This window comes from Polypterus senegalus, chromosome 16 (assembly GCF_016835505.1).
Source record: "Polypterus senegalus isolate Bchr_013 chromosome 16, ASM1683550v1, whole genome shotgun sequence".
NCBI classification, from domain to species: domain Eukaryota; kingdom Metazoa; phylum Chordata; class Cladistia; order Polypteriformes; family Polypteridae; genus Polypterus; species Polypterus senegalus.
In genome coordinates, this window is record NC_053169.1 from 1,379,508 (window position 1) to 1,400,761 (window position 21,254).

General features: G+C 42.7%; 1 protein-coding gene across 3 annotated transcripts in view; it reads left to right on the plus strand.

Moving 5' to 3' along the window:
• The window catches only part of fer1l6 (fer-1 like family member 6), a 103,985-nt gene extending 82,731 nt beyond the window's left edge, over positions 1 to 21,254 (plus strand). For all 3 annotated transcript variants that reach the window (XM_039738573.1, XM_039738575.1, XM_039738574.1), the window contains 11 exons: positions 1,849 to 1,977; positions 4,019 to 4,146; positions 7,558 to 7,728; positions 7,818 to 7,972; positions 10,707 to 10,849; positions 12,951 to 13,039; positions 13,487 to 13,585; positions 15,316 to 15,557; positions 17,925 to 18,082; positions 20,047 to 20,147; positions 20,744 to 21,254. In XM_039738573.1, coding sequence (XP_039594507.1) covers positions 1,849 to 1,977; positions 4,019 to 4,146; positions 7,558 to 7,728; positions 7,818 to 7,972; positions 10,707 to 10,849; positions 12,951 to 13,039; positions 13,487 to 13,585; positions 15,316 to 15,557; positions 17,925 to 18,082; positions 20,047 to 20,147; positions 20,744 to 20,924 — 1,596 coding nt within the window. In that variant the 3' untranslated portion in view covers positions 20,925 to 21,254. The remainder of the gene's footprint in view (positions 1 to 1,848; positions 1,978 to 4,018; positions 4,147 to 7,557; positions 7,729 to 7,817; positions 7,973 to 10,706; positions 10,850 to 12,950; positions 13,040 to 13,486; positions 13,586 to 15,315; positions 15,558 to 17,924; positions 18,083 to 20,046; positions 20,148 to 20,743) is intronic.

The following is a 21,254-nucleotide window of genomic DNA, read 5'->3' on the forward strand; positions in this document are numbered from 1 at the left end:
GTCATAAACAGATGTGCGTATTGTGTTGCTTAATTTAATTATCCCCTTATTTATTTCTTTCAATGGCACATCACTCAACTTGCAATACGTCATTTTCCTAGTCAAAGTTGAGGGGGCGGGCTCTAACGGGTGCTGTGTTTTGATTGGTTAATCCTCAGCAGAGTGGGCATAGATTCTCATGCATCAAGTAACACATTTACAGCAGACGCTTCAGATGCCGACTTCTGCTGATGAGTTTGGAGCTTCTAGATTAAAGCAGCCGTCTTGTGCGTCACCACAGACGTACGTAGTCATAATGTCACCGTGCGTTTGAGCCACAGATTCCCTGAAGCAAGCAAATCTCTGTTGTGAACGTCTGTAGCTGCGATAGTATTCCAAACTACAGCTAATTGAAAGGCCTTCCAGCAGTTCGTATGACTCCTTTCCAAAAAGAGACTCTACAGCCCTACAGTGTCTTCATTTTAAATGTTTAGTGAAATTCAAACCAAACAATTTACACAAAAAAATAAAGAGAAAAATTGATATTACAAAGAAAAGGAAAGTTTTTGTTGAAGATGTTTAAGGCTTAAGTTTCTAGGTTACATTTCTTAAAACTTTCTTTATTGCTTCAAAAAGATTGTGGGTTCACATCCCGGATCGTCCATGCGTAGAGTGTGTTTTGAGTAGTGAGAAAAGAGCTATATCTATCCATCCATCCATTATCCAACCCGCTTTATCCTAAAACAGGGTCACAGGGGTCTGCTGGAGCCAATCCCAGCCAGCACAGGGCGCAAGGCAGGAACAAGTCCCTGGGCAGGGCACCAACCCATTATATAAATGGAAAGAATTATTATTTATTATTATATGTTGGCTCATACACTGGGACCGTACACTCCATGCCCTTCATGCCTCTCTGTCCAACAGTTCACATTTCCTTCTGGCTGTCTACCTACAATCTGCGAGAATTCTGTTCTCACACAGGGATACAGTTGAACATAAAGAACATCCATCCATCCATTATCCGACCCGCTATATCCTAACTACAGGGTCACGGGGGTCTGCTGGAGCCAATCCCAGCCAACACAAGGTGCAAGGCAGGAAACAAACCCCGGGCAGGGCGCCAGCTCACCGCAGGGCACACACCCACACACTAGGGACAATTTAGGATCGCCAATGCACCTAAACTGCATGTCTTTGGACTGTGGGAGGAAACCGGATCACCCGGAGGAAACCCATGCAGACACGTTCCACTAACTTATTAGCTTATGGGGCGTGATGGACAGCACCCATGGGCTAGTAGACCATGCTGGATTGGTCCTGGTCCATTACCTGGCCAGGATGATGGAAAAACAGACCATTTTATGTTCTCTGCCAGAGATTGGCTGGCAATGCCATCAATATGAAAAGTGTGTTGGCATCCTAGATGGCATGGAGAAGTGACCTTTACCCAGCACAATGAACGGACCAGGGAAGACCATGGAACATGGCTATAGTTTTCCCTAATACACTACAGGACAGCAGCCCTGCTCCTCGATACCCAAATGGACACCAGTGGGTCATGATGGGTTCCGTGGGTGCCACCAGAGGGTGCTGCAAAGGTTTATACACCCGCTGAATCTGCTTTCACTGTATGCAAATTAGATTGGCTTTGTCTTTCTTACTTTTTCTTCACAAAGAGAACTACGACACTTGGAAAAGGTGACCAATGAGTGTGGCAGAGAAGAGGACTTTAGGGACCTTCAAAACTTGACTACTACGTGTTATTTTGGAAGAGTTAGGTGAATGGAATCAACGCACTTTGTTGGGCTGAATGGCCTGTCCTCATCAACATTGTTCTAATATCAATGACAATCTTTTTACATTTCATAGGGGCGATTCTGCGTGTCAAAGTGTCCTGATGCTGACGACATCACTGCAGATGTGGGGCAGTTCAGAGTTCTACAGGGGATGCCCCCAAACCATCCGGTGAAAGTTCTCATAAGAGTCTACATTGTTTCTGTAAGTACTTGGAGTCACGATTGCACAACTTATTTCATTTTGTTACACGTTTTTCTTTGTATTTCTAAATCTTTAATTAGTTTCCCAATCAGAGATGCACTGTTACCATCTTTTTTTTGTTATGATCATTGTCCAGGTAATTCACCTGTCGTTAGGATAGCTCTACCATGATTCCAAGTGGGGGTCCTGATAGATCGTGACCTTTGACTAATGACACAAAGAATTTAAAGGTGTTATACTGAACTTGTAATTCTGTGAATAATCAATCTGCCACTACTGCTATGTCACATCCCTCGACTTTTCCAACAATTTTCAGTCGTAGTCATCGTTTTGCAACCACAAGGGGTCGCAATGTGGCACCAAATCACAGACACAGTAATGCCCAGCACAATTCCAGGTTCAAATAAATGATTGTCACAAACTCCTTCCAGAGCAACAGCAAAACACACCACTACACAATTCACCTTCCACCTCCAAGAGATCGTTGCCCACTGCTTCTCAATTTTGACTCATTTGAGTGAGGTGGTGGGCTCTCTTTTAAAATCGACCTGGGAACTGTTTCCAATCTCTTGCCCAAGACATCCGGGTCATGCCAAAAACCAAGGCACCCCTTTCCCTGGTAGCACCTTCTGGTGGTCCCCAAAGATCTCGACAGTGCTGTGTTTCAAGACCCCAAAATGCCATGCCACCCTGTGGGTGTCCTAATCGGGCTCAGCCCAGAGGAACACTGCTAAGTGTCGTGTTTGGGAATTAACTGCTCCTGGTGAGCCCATTCTCCTGGTCCATCCATTATGTCCTACTGGCCGGGTAAGAATCTTTCATTTACCCCTGCCTGGTTGCCTGTAGCTCCTTCCTGGCACCTACAGTTTACATAATCTTAGCGAGTCAGAGGCAGTTGGCAGAGCAACTCCCATGATGTTAGTCATGTAATGTGACATGCCTGTTAAACAAGTTTGATTTTGTCTTTAGCTGAGGGGTCGGGATCTGCGGGTGTGAGAGCTGACAACCAATGAATGCTCATCTGGGAGTGCAACACAGAGAAGGCAGTGATGAAGAATAAGGAAGGCCGGGCCTTTGGACCTCACAAACAGAAGCAAAGTGTGTCTGTCTGATGTCTCGTGTTTTACATACCACAACAGAACAGAAAATGGGCCAACGTTGTGGCTAAACTCGTCAAAGTTATTAACCCTACATATAGTGCCACATGCAGCTGGCAGTCAGAAAAAGGGGGCAAGCAAGACTGTGCTGGAAATATGGCACCCAATCAGTAAATGTCACCTAGGCAGCGACTTTCAGTCACATAAAGTGGCTCAATGACAAGATGAGCAACAGCAGTTGGCCAATCTGAGCATAAATCTTATTTTTTGTTTTCATTATTTTTATTTTTACAGCTGATGGCACCATCTTGGATAGATATGGTTGGCGCCACTTCCAATGGGTGTTTCTTCTGAGGTCATAACCTCTAACTAGTTAATTGTTGGAGTTTAAAGCTGTGCAGTAAATAAAGTCACTTCCTTATCCACGCTGATGCTTTTCTAAACAAATCTTTTTGTCTTGTGATATTCCTTCAAAGAATTTCCTTTTTTCTGTCTTTTTGCAATTTTTTTTCTTGCATTCGTGCTTTGGTATCAATCCGTTTGACTTCCCGGTTTTTGACTTCTTTTTTTGTCCTTTGTCTCCTCTCCTGGTTACTTACATAATCCTCTTTCTAGAATATCTAGCATGACTAAAGGTTGTTCGAAAAAACTCACTTGCTTATCCGAGTTTGCGGATCCCAAAACTCTTTTTTTTGCCAGTCATTCTTTTGTTCAAAGAATCGGGTTTTCTAAAAGTTTTTTTCTGGTCTTGACCCTAATTGTTGTGGTTTATCCATCCATCCATCCATTTTCTAACCCGCTGAATCCGAATACAGGGTCACGGGGGTCTGCTGGAGCCAATCCCAGCCAACACAGGGCACAAGGCAGGAACCAATCCTGGGCAGGGTGCCAACCCACCGCAGTGTTGTGGTTTGTATTTTTATTTTTTTTTTTTTTGTTTACAGGCTTCCAATCTTCACCCTGCAGACCCAGATGGCAAATCAGATCCATATATCGTACTCCGACTCGGGAAAACCGAAATTAAAGACAGAGACAATTACATTCCCAAGCAGCTGAATCCCATTTTTGGAAGGTGTGTAAAGATAAATGAGTGAAGGTTGGTTTATTGTTAAGTGTCGAAAGTGGCTACTGAGCTTCATTGATAATAATCCTGCTCTCCAAAAAAAGTTTACTGGTGAGTGGTAGAAGCTGGAAATTGTTTAAGAAATTTGTTAGCAATACTGCGTAGATTTGTGGAACACCGTTAAAGCCTGCATGGCGTAGCACTCCATATAAACAGTGGTGCCCGAGGTATGGTCCGGCAGACCACATATCTGTATTGGGGTTCCCTTTGAAGGAAAACCAGAAGAACAGACGTAGTCAGAGTCAGCAAAGGGTCAAAACCTTAAGATCTACCATACAGAGTCAAAACCAAATCGAGAAGCAAAAATCGAACCCAAAAAATTGGCAGAGAGAATAACTCCTCACAAAGTCGACCAATCAAAACAGGTTTTTGAAATCCGTGAAACTTGGATGGAGAAATGGTCTGATGGTCTCATTAATGCAGGTCATGACCTCTGAGGACACGCCCCTAACAACATGGGAGCTGCCCCGACAAAGGGAAGACAAACTAGCAGCTATAGTAAGATGGCACTGAAAATTTGTTTTGGTATATTGTGTTAATCCCCAAAGGGGAAGTTGTCTTTTTGAGTCCAGGGTCAGGAATTGCACAGCACCCCCGGAGCAATTTTCAGATTAAGGGCCTTCTTCAAGGGCCCAAAGGAGTAAGATCCCTTCTGGCAGTAACAGGATTTGAACCAGCAGCCTTCCAGATACCAGTGCAGATCCTCCACCTTAGAGCCACTACTCCACCTGGTACAATAGTATGAAATAATTCATAACAAAAGTAAATGTTAAATCAAAAAACTAATGGAAGGTTCAGAATCAACCGCTTACAAAACAATTGCTCAACATTAACAGCTGATGCTAAAAAATGAATAACGAACCCAAGCATAACAACGTGAGTCAAATACTCCACAAAATGGCACTGATATCCCAGTTACATTATCCCGCTATTGTAATAATGATGCCCTTTTATGCACATATTTTTGTGTTATTTTGGGTTTTTGTGCCTGTAGATTCTAATTTTGATATTTGTGTTGATTTCAAAAAGTTTGTTCTGTATGGTGGTGCCTGCATTCTCAGTTATCCCTCGGTGTCATAGCCCACATTCATTTTCGTAGATTTAATGGTTTGGAACTTCTTTGAGGACAACTGCTGTCTATTTTAATTTTCCAGTTTATTATTTATGTGACACAAATTACAGGCCACACAATCGTGATCATCACAGGAGCCTCCAGGGTAATTATGGCTGTGGCGTGAGTTGAGATTATCACAAGGTGTGTAGTGTTCATTTTATTTTTCCTCTAAGTAGGCCGAGTGCTTGACTTATTTTGCTTTTCATCTATTTTTTGAACTTTATGTTGATTTTTGGTTTGCACCTTTGTGTTTTGGTTGCTGGTCAATAATCCATTAGACATCGGTGGGCGCCTATACCCAAGGGGAGCTGTTTCTAAAAGTTAAGGGGAGTGCGATCCTACAGCGAGGGGCCCTGTCTGTGTTGCTCTGTACATTTCTGTAATATCCACACTATAGTGAGTAAGGGGCACACTGCGGAGACTGAGATGGACCCCCCCCCAGTTCTTACAGTCTAATAATTTTGATTGCTGTGGGCACCAAGGGGTCTCACTTTGGTAATTCAAGGTACACATGCTCTACTGTAGATAAAGAGGGGGGCCAGATTTTCAAAGTCTGATTACACTGACAGCATGCTGTGTCCATGCTATGGACTCCTCCTTAAGTGACTTAAGTGGCACATGCTCTTGATCATTCAGCTTCCTCTATGAATTCCAAAGAGTACAATCAAACCCACCTAGGGCTCCATATGGGCTTTGACTGGTACTGGTTGCCTGATATATTTTTTGCTAATAAAAGGGGAGATAACTTAAATGAGAATCTTATATATAAGCATCTACGCGTGGAAGTGTGTCTGTTTGTCTGTCCGGCCCAGAAGTGTGAGGCTACAGCTTGAAGCTCAAGGAAAGCGACTGTCGCCAAAGTGAAACCGCCGCTGCTAATACACAAGCAAGGCAAACACATCAGCAAACCGAAACCTCTGAGGAGAGAAAAGCTCGCTTAGCCACTGATAGACCACAGAGGCGAGCACTTGTCCGCAAAACAAAACCAACGAGGAGCCACTAATACACAGCCGATGTGATTGATTGAAGTGCCAGAATCCATGGTTTCTAGGAGCCCAGGCTTTTTACAGCACGGGTTTACACAGTGTGAAGCCTGGCCCCGGCACAGACAGACGGACAGCATACTTTGCTCCACACACTTTTATTTACACTAATATTATTTACAATACGTGCTCACGTGCACCCCCAGTGCCTCCTCGCACCGATTTCCCCAAGTCCAGGCCCACAGTCTCTTGTGCCTTCCTCGCCGCCTCCAGTCCTTCCTCTTGCTCAGTCCACTTCCACCCGACTTCCACCAATCACTGGAGGGAGGCGGCCCCTTAAATAATGCCCCGGATGAGCCCCAGGTGCTTCCGCCTCTAGCCACGCCCAGCGTGGCGGAAGTGTCGGCTGTCTTCCTGGCAGCTCTCCGGGTGCCACACAAAGTCTTCCCCCCGGCACTTCCTGGTGTGGCGGAAGTGCCGGGCTCCCGGGATAATTAGGCACCGGGGCGCCGCCTGGCGGTGGCCACGGGTCCCTACAGGGCTGGGCTTCAAAGCCCTGTACCCGAGGCCCCTTGCCTAACCAGGACGGACGCCCCCACTCCGTCTGGAGGAGGCACTCGCCCTCCTCCGGTCCTCCAAGGCGTCCCGGCCGGGCTCCAGCCCCAACCGGCAACCGCGACGGGATAAACCGGCATTGGGCGCGCCTGGCGGTGACCACGGGCCCCTACAGGGAAGGGCTTCCATGCCCTCAACCCGTGGCCCCAACAGAACCAGGACGGACGCCTCGCGGTCTGGAGGAGGCACAAGCCCTCCTCACGTCCTCCTAGCGTCCCGGCCGGGCTCCAGCCCGGCCGGGGCCACAGCTAGTTGTTTATAAAATTCTGTAGGGTAGCCATCAGGGCCTGCTGCATTCCCACTCTGAACTGAGTTTATAGCATCTACTAATTATGAGAGTGCCAGAGGTTTGTTCAATTCCTCTGCACTTGAGGGTATCTGTAATATTTTGGATCTCCTGGTATGGATGTTTGCCTGTGCCAGATTTTGGTTCACATTGTCACCCAGAAACTCGCAACAAATCTAAAGACTTTGCTTCACTTCATTCTGCAGGTGTAAAAACTCTTTAGTATTAGTTAGTTTTATTTTCAGGTATTCAGGTTGTGACCTCTTCTGTATAACTTGACTTTATAAGTTTCCTCCATAACCCTAACCATTTGTAATTTACAGTGACCAAAAACAGGTAGTAAATCATCATCTTCATTTTAGGTCTTTTGAGATGCAAGCCACGTTTCCCATGGAGTCATTACTTTCTGTTGTGATTTATGACTACGATATGATCGGGACTGATGATCTGATTGGAGAGACCAAGATCGACCTCGAGAACCGATTTTACACACAACACCGAGCCACATGTGGTTTGGCCAAGGAATATGCCATGTATGTCACTCTGACATTTTTTTAGGTGCACATTAATGCTGTTTATCCAGATGTTGCAGCTCATTAAATTGTATAATCCTTCTTAACAGTGATGGCTACAATGCTTGGAGAGACACAATGAAGCCCACGGAACTTCTGAGCAGACTATGTAAGGATCACATGCTGGATGGTCCCCATTTATCACCGGGAAAGATCATCATCGGCGATAAAGTGTTCACAGGAAAGACATTTTTTATCGAAGATGGTATGTATGCCTTCTCACAGCAAGATAACATCAAACTAGAATTGCCACAACCATTACTGCAGCTCATAGCAGTTGGAGAGTCTTTGTGTTCTGTCGTAGAAATCCTCTCAGGACATCAGAACAATTTTCACGAAAAACGGCCATTCAGCCCAACAAAGCCCATCAATCTTTTTTTCCTGAATACTCCACTTGTGCCCCACGTGAAACCCTTCTTGTGACTTGTACATTATAAAAGCTATTTTCTGTTGACTTGCATTCTACATATCATGCTTTATAACCGAACATTCTAGTCACAGGATTTTCGTTCACTTGTTTCTTGAGCTAAATTGAACCTGCAAAAGAATGTGTCACACGTGCACGTCTGAGGGTCACCTTCCAGGCTCTCTCCAGAGCCTACCAATTTGAAGCCAACGTCTAGAACGTTGCCTTTGTTAACCCTTTCACTATCAAATGCCTGCTATTTTCAGTTCTTTTGTGTTTTTCCCTTTCAAGTAAATGGGATAGCCCGGGTGACACCCTAACATTCCGTTCGAGTCCTCACAATTCTCATTGATTTGATTCCTGAACCGAATCAAACTTGCAGTTCTTGTTGACTTGATTCTCGAGCTGAATCAAAACCGTGAATGTGTAACAAAATTTCACATTCATTTGATTCTTGAACCGAATCATTACCTGTGATCAAGTCACTTGATTCTCAAAAAGAATCAAACCTGCAAACAATTCACACAATTCTCATTCACTTGATTCCTGAACCAGATCAAAGATGCAAATGAGTTAGAGGATTCTTGTTCACTTGATTCTCAAATTGAATCAAACCTGTGTATGAGTCTCAAAATTCTCATTCATTTAATTTCTGAACTGAATCATTACCCTTCAACAAGTCACAAGTCATCTTGTTCTCTTGATTCTCGTTTGCTTGACTTTTGAACTGAGTGATTACCTGTGAAAAAGTCGGATGAATCTCATTGACTTGATTCTGGAATCGAATCAGACCTGCAAACAGGTTGCTCAATTTTCTTTCACTTGACTCTCGAATAGAATCAATCCTGTGAACAAGTCACACGATTCTCTTTCATTTGATCTTTGAAAGGAGTGATTACCCTCAAAGAAGTCTCACTTAATTCTTAAATTGCATCAACCCTGTGAATTCTCGTTCACCCAATTCTCGAACTGAATACAACCTGCAAACAAGTCACACGATTCTTGTTCACTCGACTCTCGAACAGAATCAATCCTGTGAACAAGTCGCATCATTCTCATTCAGTTAATTATTAAACTGAATCAGGCCTGTGAATCGGTCACACAATTCGATTACCCGCAAACAAGTCACATGATTCTCGTTCGCTTGATTCTCAAACCAAATCAAACCTGAAAACAATTCACACAATTCTCATTCAATTGATTTCTGAACTGAATCATTATGCATGAACAAGTCTCATGATTCTTGTTCTCTTGATTCTTAAGCTGAATCAAGCCTGTGATTGGATCACACGATTCTTGTTCACTTAACTCTCGAACAGAATTAATCCTATAAATGAGTCACGCGATTCTCGTTTATTCGATTCTTGAACCAAATTAAGTGCACGACTCTCAGGTAGCTTGTAAACTACGCAGCAAATCCCAATACCAATGGCTTTTCTTTAGCATGCTGATGCTAAATGCAGCTGAGTAGAGTTACAAACTTGACTCATTTTCTTATTTTTAGCTAAGCATATTTCGCTATGGCGTCATACTTTAATATATACGTTAACATGGGGTCCTCAATACCGGTCCTGGAGGGCCGCAGTGGCTGCAGGTTTTTGTTCCAACCCATTTGCTCAATAAGAAGGTCTTATTGCTCAAGTAACACTTCTGCTTCACTTTAGTTGTCTCGCTCGTTAAGATTTTGAACCCTTATTGCTTATTTTAGTCTTAAACAGCTGTAGTGTTGGTTTTTAATTGCTCCTAATTAGCAATAGCATACAAATGACAAAAGAGACCAGCGATACCATTTAGCTAGTTACCCTTAACACCTCTGTGTGTATTTATCAGGCACTATTGGGTTTAATTAAATACTTGGAAGGAAAGTGAAGAGAAAAAAGTGAAGGACTGAGAATTACTCATTCGTTTTAGACTTCAAATCATTTGGATGATCTCCTTAGAAAGGAGAAGAAAATCTAGGATATGAGAATGACTTGACATGGTAGAGTTAAAGCACTAGCAAGCCATGAAATTAAATTATTGACAAGGATTGTTTTTTAATTAAGCAACTGGGATGGAACAAAAACCTGCAGCCACTGCGGCCCTCCAGGACTGACTTTGCCCACACATGCTTTAACATTTGTCATGATATATGTGTGGATTATTTGATTACATATTTGCAATTCACCTAAAGGGTTCCCCCACCAAGGGAAAGACTTTTCCTGGTGTCTGCTTGGATCATGTTGATGAATCAAAAGAATCACATAAATCGATTCACTTAAACGGGTGACACAATAGAATCAAATCAGTAAAGCGAGTCTTAATGCCCATCACACACACTGTGCTATGTTCAGGTCATTCCCTTTCATCTCCCTCGTGCTTTACCGAGATCTGGAGGCCACGGAGTTCTGCTTTACTGTTTTGGAACCAAAATTCCTCGGTTTATAATATGTGTGACATGTTTTAGTACCAGTAGTTAAACTAAAACTGGCACAGCACAATGTTTCCCAGTAAAAACTCTAAAGTCTTTTCTTTATTTCTTCTTTGGCTGTAGATGAAGAAGTGGAATCGTATGAACACCTTGCGTTAAAGATTCTTCACCGCTGGAATGAAATCCCAGATGTTGGGTGCAAACTCATTCCAGAGCACATTGAAACAAGAACACTTTATAACAAGGACAAACCCGGCATGGATCAGGTGAACCAGTCTAGCGTAGGGCAGACGTTTGGCTCAAATGCTTGGCCTTATCCAGCAGAGTTTCTGCCATAAAAATTCTGATGGGGCAGCACAAACCTGAGAGAGCGATGTGAAAGGCACTATATAAGAGATAACTAGACAGACATGAAAGGCATTATACAACCGATATGGGAAATGTACTCTATAAATAAAATGTAGTATTATTATTATTACTAGTCAACGCCCACCGTAGCATACGGCGGTGTAAGAATAGGAATGGAAAACGATGAGAAAGGAATTCAGAAATCAAGAAGAAATACTTCTTGAAAGACGCGGTTGTGATTAGGTGTTTTGTTGGAGATGACAGATAATGAGTCGAAAGATCTAACCGTTGAAAAAGCCAAGTGCAACAATAGTTTTGTTGCATGTATCTTGGACTTCCTGGACATGTGGACGGTAATATGATCATTTTGCCTACATCTAAGTTGTTATTTTCAGCATTTGCTTGCAGTGCGTCTGATAGTCCTTTGTATTGTTCCACGTGCAGATCTTGTTGATGTAATCTGAGATAGTTGAGACGCGCACCCTCTATTTTAACATACGCATCTACGACATACTGTTGGAATAGTTTGCCGCTGGAGTGCAAAATACTAAATGTATTCCTCATTGATAATCTGTACGCGTAAAATTGGCATTGAGTAAGCCTGATTCGGTTGGCGGTTCTTTTATCGGGAACATGTTGTAAATTTTTGTGCCAGCCAATGTCTCCGTAGGGGAATAAAATTGGGGATCGCAATTCTTATTGAGCGTGGAAATCTGTTTACAGGAGTTGCCTCTGGGATAGATGCAAATGTCCCTTTCGGCAGGGGGTTCGCCATCTTCTCCAACGAAACATCGGTGTGACATGTCGGGGCATTATATCGTCGTAAATCCTGCCTGGGGTTTTCCTTGAAAACCATTCGTACAGATGCTGTTGGATTGGACTGAATAATTTCATGCATGTGTTTGTATGATTTAAGGGGTTGATGGTTCTGAGCATGGAATCTAACTGGAGAGAAGTACATCTTCGCTGCATGCAGAGTTTGCTTTATTTTGTAAGCGTACTGCAGTAGCTTGCGCCGTGTCAAAAACATACAACTGTCCATATCCTGGAGAGGTAGAAGTGTTAACGTATAGTGGAGAGATCTGGTGATAAATCTGCCCGTGTATTTTAAAACCGTATGGTCCGTGGCCAGGAGGTTGAGTTACCTATGGAAGAGGACGAATAGGAATCGAGAAATGCTATGTCGGCTGCGTGTGGGCGGGACCGGTTTTGAAGTGGAAGAGAAATATATATGAGATTATTATTAGATAGATAGACATGAAAGGCACTACATAACAGATAGACAGATAGATAGTGAAAGGTACTATTTAACTGTAAAATTATTATTAATAGATACACATGAAAGGCACTAAATAAATAGAATTATTATTATTATTACTGATAGACAGATAAGGCACTCAATTTAAGACAGATATCAGAAGGGACTATATAATAGATAGACATGAAAGACACTATACAAATAAAATGTATTATTATTATTAGATAGATAGATTTGTCAATCTATGACATTTTCCTTTCTTATCTATCTATCTATCTGTTAGGCCCTATATAACAGACAGACAGATGTGAATGGCACTATATTATAGATAGATAAATATAAAAAGTAGCGTATAGGGTAGATAATTGGATAGATACTGTATGAAGAGTACAGTCCACATACAGATGTTTATGAAAGACACTATATACATAGATCAATTTGAAAGGCACTATATTAGAGATATTGGGGATAATTAGAAACATGGACAGACAACAAAGATTCTGTGTAATAAATTAATATAAAATGCACCATATGAGAAGCAGATGAACAGATAGTTGGTCAGACTCTATATAATATCTAGGCATTAGGTGACAAATCGTTTGATATTCAGATTAAAAGGCATTTTATAGTATAAAGATACTTTATTACTCACAAAGGGAATCTTCCAATTTGTTTGTCTGGAGCATTGGAGCAGATTTGACTCTCAACATGTGTTTGTTCTTTGGCTGCCATCATGATCTCCTTTTCCATGTGGATTTCAGGGGCAGCTGCAGATGTGGGTGGATATGTTTCCAATGGACATGCCACCTCCTGGTCCATCTGTTGACATTTCTCCACGCAAACCCAAAGGGTAAGTCTTAGTCTTTTCCAGTATGGACTCGGTCATCTTTGAGCCAATTTTTTTTCCTGACCTTGCTTGTCTCACAACATGGCGGTGCCCTTTATATGTTTTTCTGCTTGAACGAGCTCCTCTCTTGGCCATTACCACAAACAACATGGAGAAAGTGAACAGATAGTAAAAATAAATGTCAATCGCTGGGTGGGGGACTCCTTCAGGTTACGAATCGTTTAAAACTGACTGACGGTGACTTTCTGTTAAGTGTCAGACATGACAGTGGTGGCCTGCTTGTTCTTTTTATCTGAACAACATTTCAGAGGTCGAGATCACTGCATAGTGATCTGTATAAATTATGAATTGTAGAAAAATAACTAGAAATCGATTCTCCGGTAGGTTGCCATATCTATCCTTCCTACCTCAGCTGTTGACCGTTTTGTATTTTTTATTTCCCTTTTTAAGGTACGAACTCAGGATAATCATTTGGAACACCGAAGACGTCATTTTGGAAGACGTCAACTTCATAACGGGGCAGCAGTCGAGTGACATCTACGTCAAAGGGTGCGTTTTTACTTTCCTTGCTTTTTTCCAACATTTCCCCAATTTTTTGAAAGCCGGTGTCAGATCTGGTGAGCTGTCAGATCATTTTAGATGCCCCTTTCTTCATCTTCTGTATCGGTTTTCTTAAGGGTCACTGGGAGCTGACACTTTTCACACTCAGGAATGAGGCAGGACGTGGTCAGGGTGCCATTGAACAAACACGAGCAGCACACTCACTCACTCGCTCGCGCACGCTAGTGCAATCTGGAGTCTCCATATCTGGAATTTAAGAACAAACAAGAGGAGACCAGTCAGTCCATCAAGCTCGTTGGGTTCATTGACCCAAATTCTCATTCAGAAACTCTTTACAGGGAGTCAACGTTTCCACTTTAGCTCTTTGACTCTCATAGCTTGTTCACATGTCCATGTATGAAGGAGGGTCTCCTGATTTCTGTCTTGAAAATGCTTCACTTTAGTTCTTACCTGCGTCAAGGCAGTTTGAAAATTACGCCATAACCGCAGCAAATAGAAGTTGACGTCCTACAAACACGTTCACAATGGCTGATGGGTAGTTTGAATGCACACGTCAAACAAAACATGGACGCTCCACTGCAGGATTGCACTGCTGTTGAATGGCACGCCGTAGTGAGATCTCTTTGGGCAGAGGGAGTGAGACCTGCGGCTTTCCAGCGTTAGCCCCCCAAACACCAGGCACAATTCAGCCGAACATCACAGATTCGAGGTTAAATGTTTGGACCCGGCCAGGACTTGGACAGGAGATCATTAAGGAAAAGCTTGGGTTGCTGTGGAAATAGGTGTTGGTGCGGCCAGCAGGGGGAAACTTACCATGGGGTCTGAATGTGGATCCCGTTGCTCCAGTGCAGTGATGGGGACACTGTGCTATAAAAATGGCGCCACGTTTCAGATGTAAAACTAAAGTCCCGACGCTCTGTGGGCATAAAAGTTTCCTGAGCATCCTTCATAAAGAGTAAGGTGTACCCTGATGTCCTGGCTTAATTGGCCTCCAAGGCCTGGTCATTCTGGGCCCCCTAATCATCCCCTGTCTCTGATTTGACTCGCTCTCTCACCCCTTCACCACCTAACAACTAATGTGTGGTGAGTATCCTGACACAAAAATGGCTGCCATCACATCATCCAGGTGGATGCTACACGTTAGAGGAGGCTGAAGTGGCTCCTCACTCCCTATGAAAAGCACTTTGATTAAATGTAAAGAATTGTTATTATAAATTATTGTTATTATTAAATCAAAAGTTATTTATTTCACAATATCACCTTGAGAGGGTTAAAGTCACTCCAGCATCATAGCAAACTCAGATTAGCACCTTCTTCTTCTCCTCCTCTTCAAGTGTTGTCTGCTGCCTCCAGACTCTTTATGCCAGACCTGGGAGTACTTCCGGTGCCACAGCATTGCACTCAGGGTCCAGGTGGAAGCCCCTCAAAATAGCAGTAATGTTCCCCTGCAGTTCCCCTTGGCAGCACCCAAATACCCCAACAGGGCTGTCCAACAGGACTACAGCTCCCAGTATGCTCTGTGGGTGTACAAATGGGAGTTCTGCAAGAGAGATTATATGGCCCTGGGAAGCAGTTACCATTGTGTCCATCCACATCCATCCATTATGGAATCCCACCCAGGCAAGGGGTGCCTGTTGGGATGCCAGTCCCTCTATATACCGTTATACCGTTACCACCTGAAATGCCCACCTCATCTTAATTTTTTTTTTTTTTAACAGGTGGCTGAAGGGGCTGGAAAACGACAAACAGGAAACCGACGTGCACTACAATTCCCTGACGGGTGAGGGCAACTTTAACTGGCGCTTCGTTTTTCCCTTCAACTACCTGCCGGCAGAAAAACAGCTCGTGGTGAGCAAAAGGGAAAACATCTTCTCGCTGGATAAGACGGAACGCAAAATTCCAGCAGAGCTCGTGCTGCAGGTCTGGGACTTTGAAACGCTTTCTGCCGATGACTTTTTGGGTAAGTTTGTTAGTAAGTTTACTACGATGGAAAAAATATAAAAATAAATGCATCCTTTATCTATACAGAGTCAGTTGGAGATCTAAAATGTGAATATGACAGCAGGTGAAGGTTAAATTTCAGTCGACGTTCAATTGCTTGTTTTATGTCCTCTTTGTTCATTACTTCTGTTAATTATTTGCATTATTCCTTTGTTTGTGGTTTCTTCTATAAGTCTTTTTTATGTGCCTTGTGGGTGGTTCCCCAAGAGGCGGGGCCACCTGCCAATCACTGCCAGGGACTGCCCTCAGCTCTATAAAGGCAGGAGTGTCCCACAGTTCCTGGCAGTTGATTCAAATGCGCTGGGGAGTTGGTGAGTTTACTTGAGATTTTGTGAGAGGGGGAAAAAAAATCAAAGTCGAAAATCAGGAAAGCAAATGAAAACCATGAAGAGCAATTAGGAAAGAGAGAGTTTTTTGTGTTTAAAGGGTTTATCTGTACATTAGATAAAGCCTGGTGCAAATTCTGACCTTTTACCCTATCATGCCGATGAAACTGATGTCGCGACCCCAGAGACCACGCCCCTTGAAACGTGAGATGCGGCCCCAAAAACGGTTCTTCAGACTGGTGTCTAAAGCAGTAAAAGCAATGAGGTTCAAGAATCCAGCCCTTCTCATGACAGGCCTTTGCTTCTATTAGCCACCTTAACGTTTAGGGAGGTGAGTGGGCACTAGGGGGCACTAGCGATTGGCCTACTTTTGGCATGCCAGATCCTCCTATTTGTTACAACATGTGTGTGAAACAAAAATGCCGCCTTTGACCTCCTGGTGTTTAGATTCTTTGCTTCTGTCGTTGGTCTTCGATTATTGGTTAGCGATTTCAGTTTCCTCGTTCTGATTGGTTGGATTTCCAGCTTTGACCTTGGCTTATGTTGACTAAGTTTATCTTCCAGTCCCATTCATTAAATATGCACTCCGAGTCAGTAAAGACAGTAAGGTGAACGTGTTTTCAATAAGGAATTACACGCACCGGCCACTTTATTAGGTACACCTTGCTAGTTTCCAGGTTGGACCCCCTTTTTGCCTTCAGAACTGCTGTAATTCTTCATAGCGTAGATTCAACAAAGTGCTGGAAACATTCCTCGGGGATTGTGGTCCATATTGACATGATAGCATCACACAGCTCCTGCAGGTTTGTCGGCTGCACATCCATGGTGATGCAAATCTTCTATTCCACCACATTCCAAAGGTGCTCTACTGAACTGAGATCAGGTGACAGTGGAGGCCGTTTCAGTCCAGTGAACTTGTCATGTTCAAGAAACCAGTCTGAGATGATCTGAGCTTTGTGACATGGCCCGTTATCCTGCTGGAAGTGGCCATCAGAAGATAGGGACACGGTGGTCATAAAGGGACGGACATTATCAGCAACAGTACTCCGGTAGGCTGTGGCAGTTAAATGATGCCCAGTTGGTACTATTAGGCCCAAAGTGTGCCAAGAAAATGCCCCCACACCATCAAACCACCACCTGTCTGAACCTTTGATACAAGGCAGGATGGATCCAAGCTTTCGTGTTGCTGATGCCAAACCCTACCATTCAAATGTCACAGCAGAAATCGAGATTCATCAGTCCAGGCAATGTTTTTTCCAATCTTCTGTTGTCCAACTTTGGTGAGCCCGTGTGAATTGTAGCCTCAGTTGCCTGTTCTTAGCTGACTGGAGTGGCACCCGCTGTGGTCTCCTGCTGCTGTAGCTCATCTGCTTCAATGTTCGGTGTGTTGTGTGTTCAGAGCTGCTCTTCTGCACACCCCAGTTGTAACGAGTGCTTATTTGAGCTATTGGCTCAAACCAGTCTGGCCATTCTCCTCTGGCATCAACAAGGCATTTTTGCCCAGACAACTGCCACTCGCTGGATATTTTTCTCTTTTTCAGACCATTCTCTGTAAACCCTAGAGATGGTTGTGCGTGAAAATCCCAGTAGATCAGCAGTTTGTGAAATCCTCAGACCAACAATGATGCTGCGTTCATAAGTCACTTCAGTCCCCTTTCTTCTTCCCCATTCTGATGCTTGGTTTGAACTTCAGCAGGTCATCTTGACAACGTCTACAGGCCAAAATGCATTGAGGTGCTGGCATGTGATTGGCTGATTAACAAAGAGGTGTACCTAATAAAGTGGCCGGTGAGTGTATATGATCAAGGATGGGTTATTCATTTGCTGATTTATTTCCTGAACCTTCTCATTCCGTCTGATGGTCACAGGTAAACCAGCAGCTTCATGGTACAAGGGAGGAACAGTCCGGGGTGCCAGTGTGTCACAGAACAATCTGAAAGTGCCAATCAACGTATTTTGCTCAAAAACCTCCTAATTTGAATTCTTTCTTAATTATCCAGGTACTCTTGAATTGGACCTCCATGGATTTCCACGAGGAACAAAATCTGCAAAAGGATGTTCTCCGGATCTCATGAGGCCAGGAAATGAAAAAATCTCGATATTTCAGCAGAAACGAGTGAAAGGCTGGTGGCCGTTTTCAAAATCTGGCGAACTTACGGTAATTGTTTCCATCTGATGGATAATTCAAATTTCGTTACTTGCGTTTCGTCGGGAAGTGGAAATGTAATTCCCGGAATTTAAACTGTTTCATGCTGTGCTACTTCATTGCTGGGAAATATAAATAAATTACAGTGACGCTTGACTTTGTACCGCGTTACCCCGGGCACTGACCGCCACCCTGGACAAGTTTGGTTCTGGAGGGTTGCAGTGCCTGCAGGTTTTTGTTTGAACAGAACTGGTTTTTAGTTCAGCAAAAACCTGTAATTGCAGTGGACCTCCAGTTGTGAACTCGAGCTCCTCGTTTTTAAAGTACGTTTGGCTGACGCCTCGACTTGCAGCGAAGAAGTTGAAGAAACAAACAGAATAGCGTGGCAATGATGTCACTGTAATAATCGACACGTTTTGTTTCAACACAGAGTATTCTAACTGACTTTCTGATCGCATTTTGGCTCTGATGAAAGATCACTTTGATTCCTGGCTTGCGACTTTTGCTTCATTCTTTCCGATGTTGATTTCTGGGTTTAGCTTTTGACTTTGATTATTCTGATCTTCTGAGCCAGCAAAATTGTCAGAAATCTTGTCTCACGTTCCTCTCCTGCTCCTCTCTCGTTTCAAATACTATCTCCAGTTTTTGTGTACAGTACGTGTGTCTTAGATTTCAACCTGGAGGATTTATTTGCAACCCAAAAACAAACAAGCCACAATATAAAATAAATAAGCTGTAATCCTAAGGCAGAAGCAAAAAGAGTCAATGAAGATAGAAAAATCCAATGAAAATAGCAATACTCACACACTGAACTCTGTCAATGAACCGCAAAGGACTCCCCCTTCCAGCCTTCCTTTTATGGGGCTTGGGGGAGTGGTTTGTAGTGATGAACTGTGGGAGGCCCTCAAGATTTTTAGCATGGAGGGCGGTCCCTGGTGGTGATTGGCAGGTGGCCCCACCTCTTGGGGGAAGGGGGGTCAACTACCAAAACACAGGGAACACAAAAACATTTAAAGAAACCGCAAAAACCAATTATAAACAAAAGTAAAAATAGTAATACATGAAACATAATGAGTAAATAATAAATGAACCGATGAATATTGACAATCATAATAAATAATTCAAACTGAAAAATGAAAGAAAAAGAATATAAAAACCCGAGCTGTGCTACACAACTAAGTTTGAAGTCTAAGTAATCAACGTAGAACTCAGTGTTAACATTTAAAGTGCATCATGCAAGCCCTATGTCTCGTGTTATATACCAATTTGGTATGGGATTTGTAAATGCAGGGTTAATGTTTGTGATGAGCCATCTGTTGGAATGATGAATGCAATGCACATGCCTCTGGTATACACCATTTGCTATGGCAGTTGTAAAAGCAGTGTTAATGTCTGTGATGCACCTTCTGTTGGAATAACAAATGTAGTGCATGTATCTCTGTTATATACCATTTGGCATGGGATTTGTAAAAACTGTTCATGGTTGTGAGGTGCCATCTCTTTAATTGATAAATGCAACATATATGTCTCTGTTATATGCCACTTGCTATGACATTTGTAAAGGCAGTGTTAATGTTTGTGATGCGCCATCTGTTGGAATAACAAGCGCAATGCCTATGTCTCTGTTATGTGCCATTTGGTGGAGGATTTTCAAAAACAGGGTTAATGTTTGTGATGCACCACTTGTTGGAATGCTAAATGCAATTCATTTTATTACTGTACATGTATTTGATACACCATGTTTTATTACTACAAATATTTGTAATGCACCATCTGTTGGAATCACAGAGACTTAGCAACTGACCAGACACACAGACACTCATCCTTTTATTAAGGTAGATACGCCAGAGAAGGAACTCTGTTTAGATCATAACAAGTGATCAGTGTATACTTTCTATTGTCTATAAAGGTTTGAACTGGTTGGGTATTTTTTGTCTATTGTGGATGTTTTACATTTGTATGCTTTATGAACGCAGGGTAAAGTCGAGGCTGAGTTTCACCTTCTGACAGCTGAGGAGGCTGAGAAAAGTCCCGTTGGAAAAGCTCGCAATGAGCCAGAACCACTTGAAAAGCCCAAGTAAGGAACGAACGGATTTTTATTTCTTATTGAATGTTATTTTCTCCTAAAGAGAAACTCCGCTAACGATGCTGGTTTCATTCTTCACATTTCCTACAGCAGGATCTCCAAGTGAAAAACTGTCAACTGCTTGTCCTGATCTGGCTTATGAGTTTCATTTTTTTCTTTCTGTCCCCGGGCCTACTTGAGTATGTTTTGGGGGTCTCTGAGGCCATGGAATCGAGTGGTTACGTCCATCTTTGGTGGTCTTGTGTTTTTAACATTCTTAACAATGATTCACATTTTCCCGCAGCACCGTCTTGTTTTCATAGGACTGGCAGGACATGAGGTGCTTTAATGGTTTTTGGTCCTCAAGAACTTCTAAAATTCTGTTTGGTTGTTTTTTTGGTTTGTCATTCTGGGGGGTTTGAGTATCGCTTATTTTAGGGGTAAATTGAAACGAGTTTAGCACAAGGCTGAAGCGGAACACAGTGTGTAATCCGGTTATGTTACTTGTCTGAGAAAAACAAAACGAGTTTTCCTCGGGTGTGATTCATATTGTAGTTCAATTTATTTTAATTTATTACAACAAAACATTTTTGTTTTTTTATTTTCAGGCGTCCAGACACTTCGTTTTCGTGGTTCATGAATCCATTCAAGTGCTTTTTCCATTTAATTTGGGGACGTTACAAGAAATACATCATCATCGCGTTCATCATCCTCATCCTGACGTTGTTCATCGCACTGCTGCTCTACACGCTGCCGGGCGCCATCACTCACAGGATCGTCAACGGATGAGGTGCCCTCGCTTACTGATCAATATTTAAAAAGGGCATTTCTTCTAGAGTAAAGTAAATTGTACAGAAGAATGGAATGGGTGGATATTTTTGTAAACGTATATATATATATATATATATATATATATATATATATATATATATATATATATATATATATATATATATATATTTAAATATGAAATTGAGATTGCTGTAGTATAACGGACATACAAAGAAAGACTTTTAATACTAGACGGTGCGGTCGTCTGAGGAATAACAGTCTGGTGACAACTACAGCACTTTGGGGTACCAAGCCGTTACTTGTCAAAATATAAAAAAAAAAAAAAAA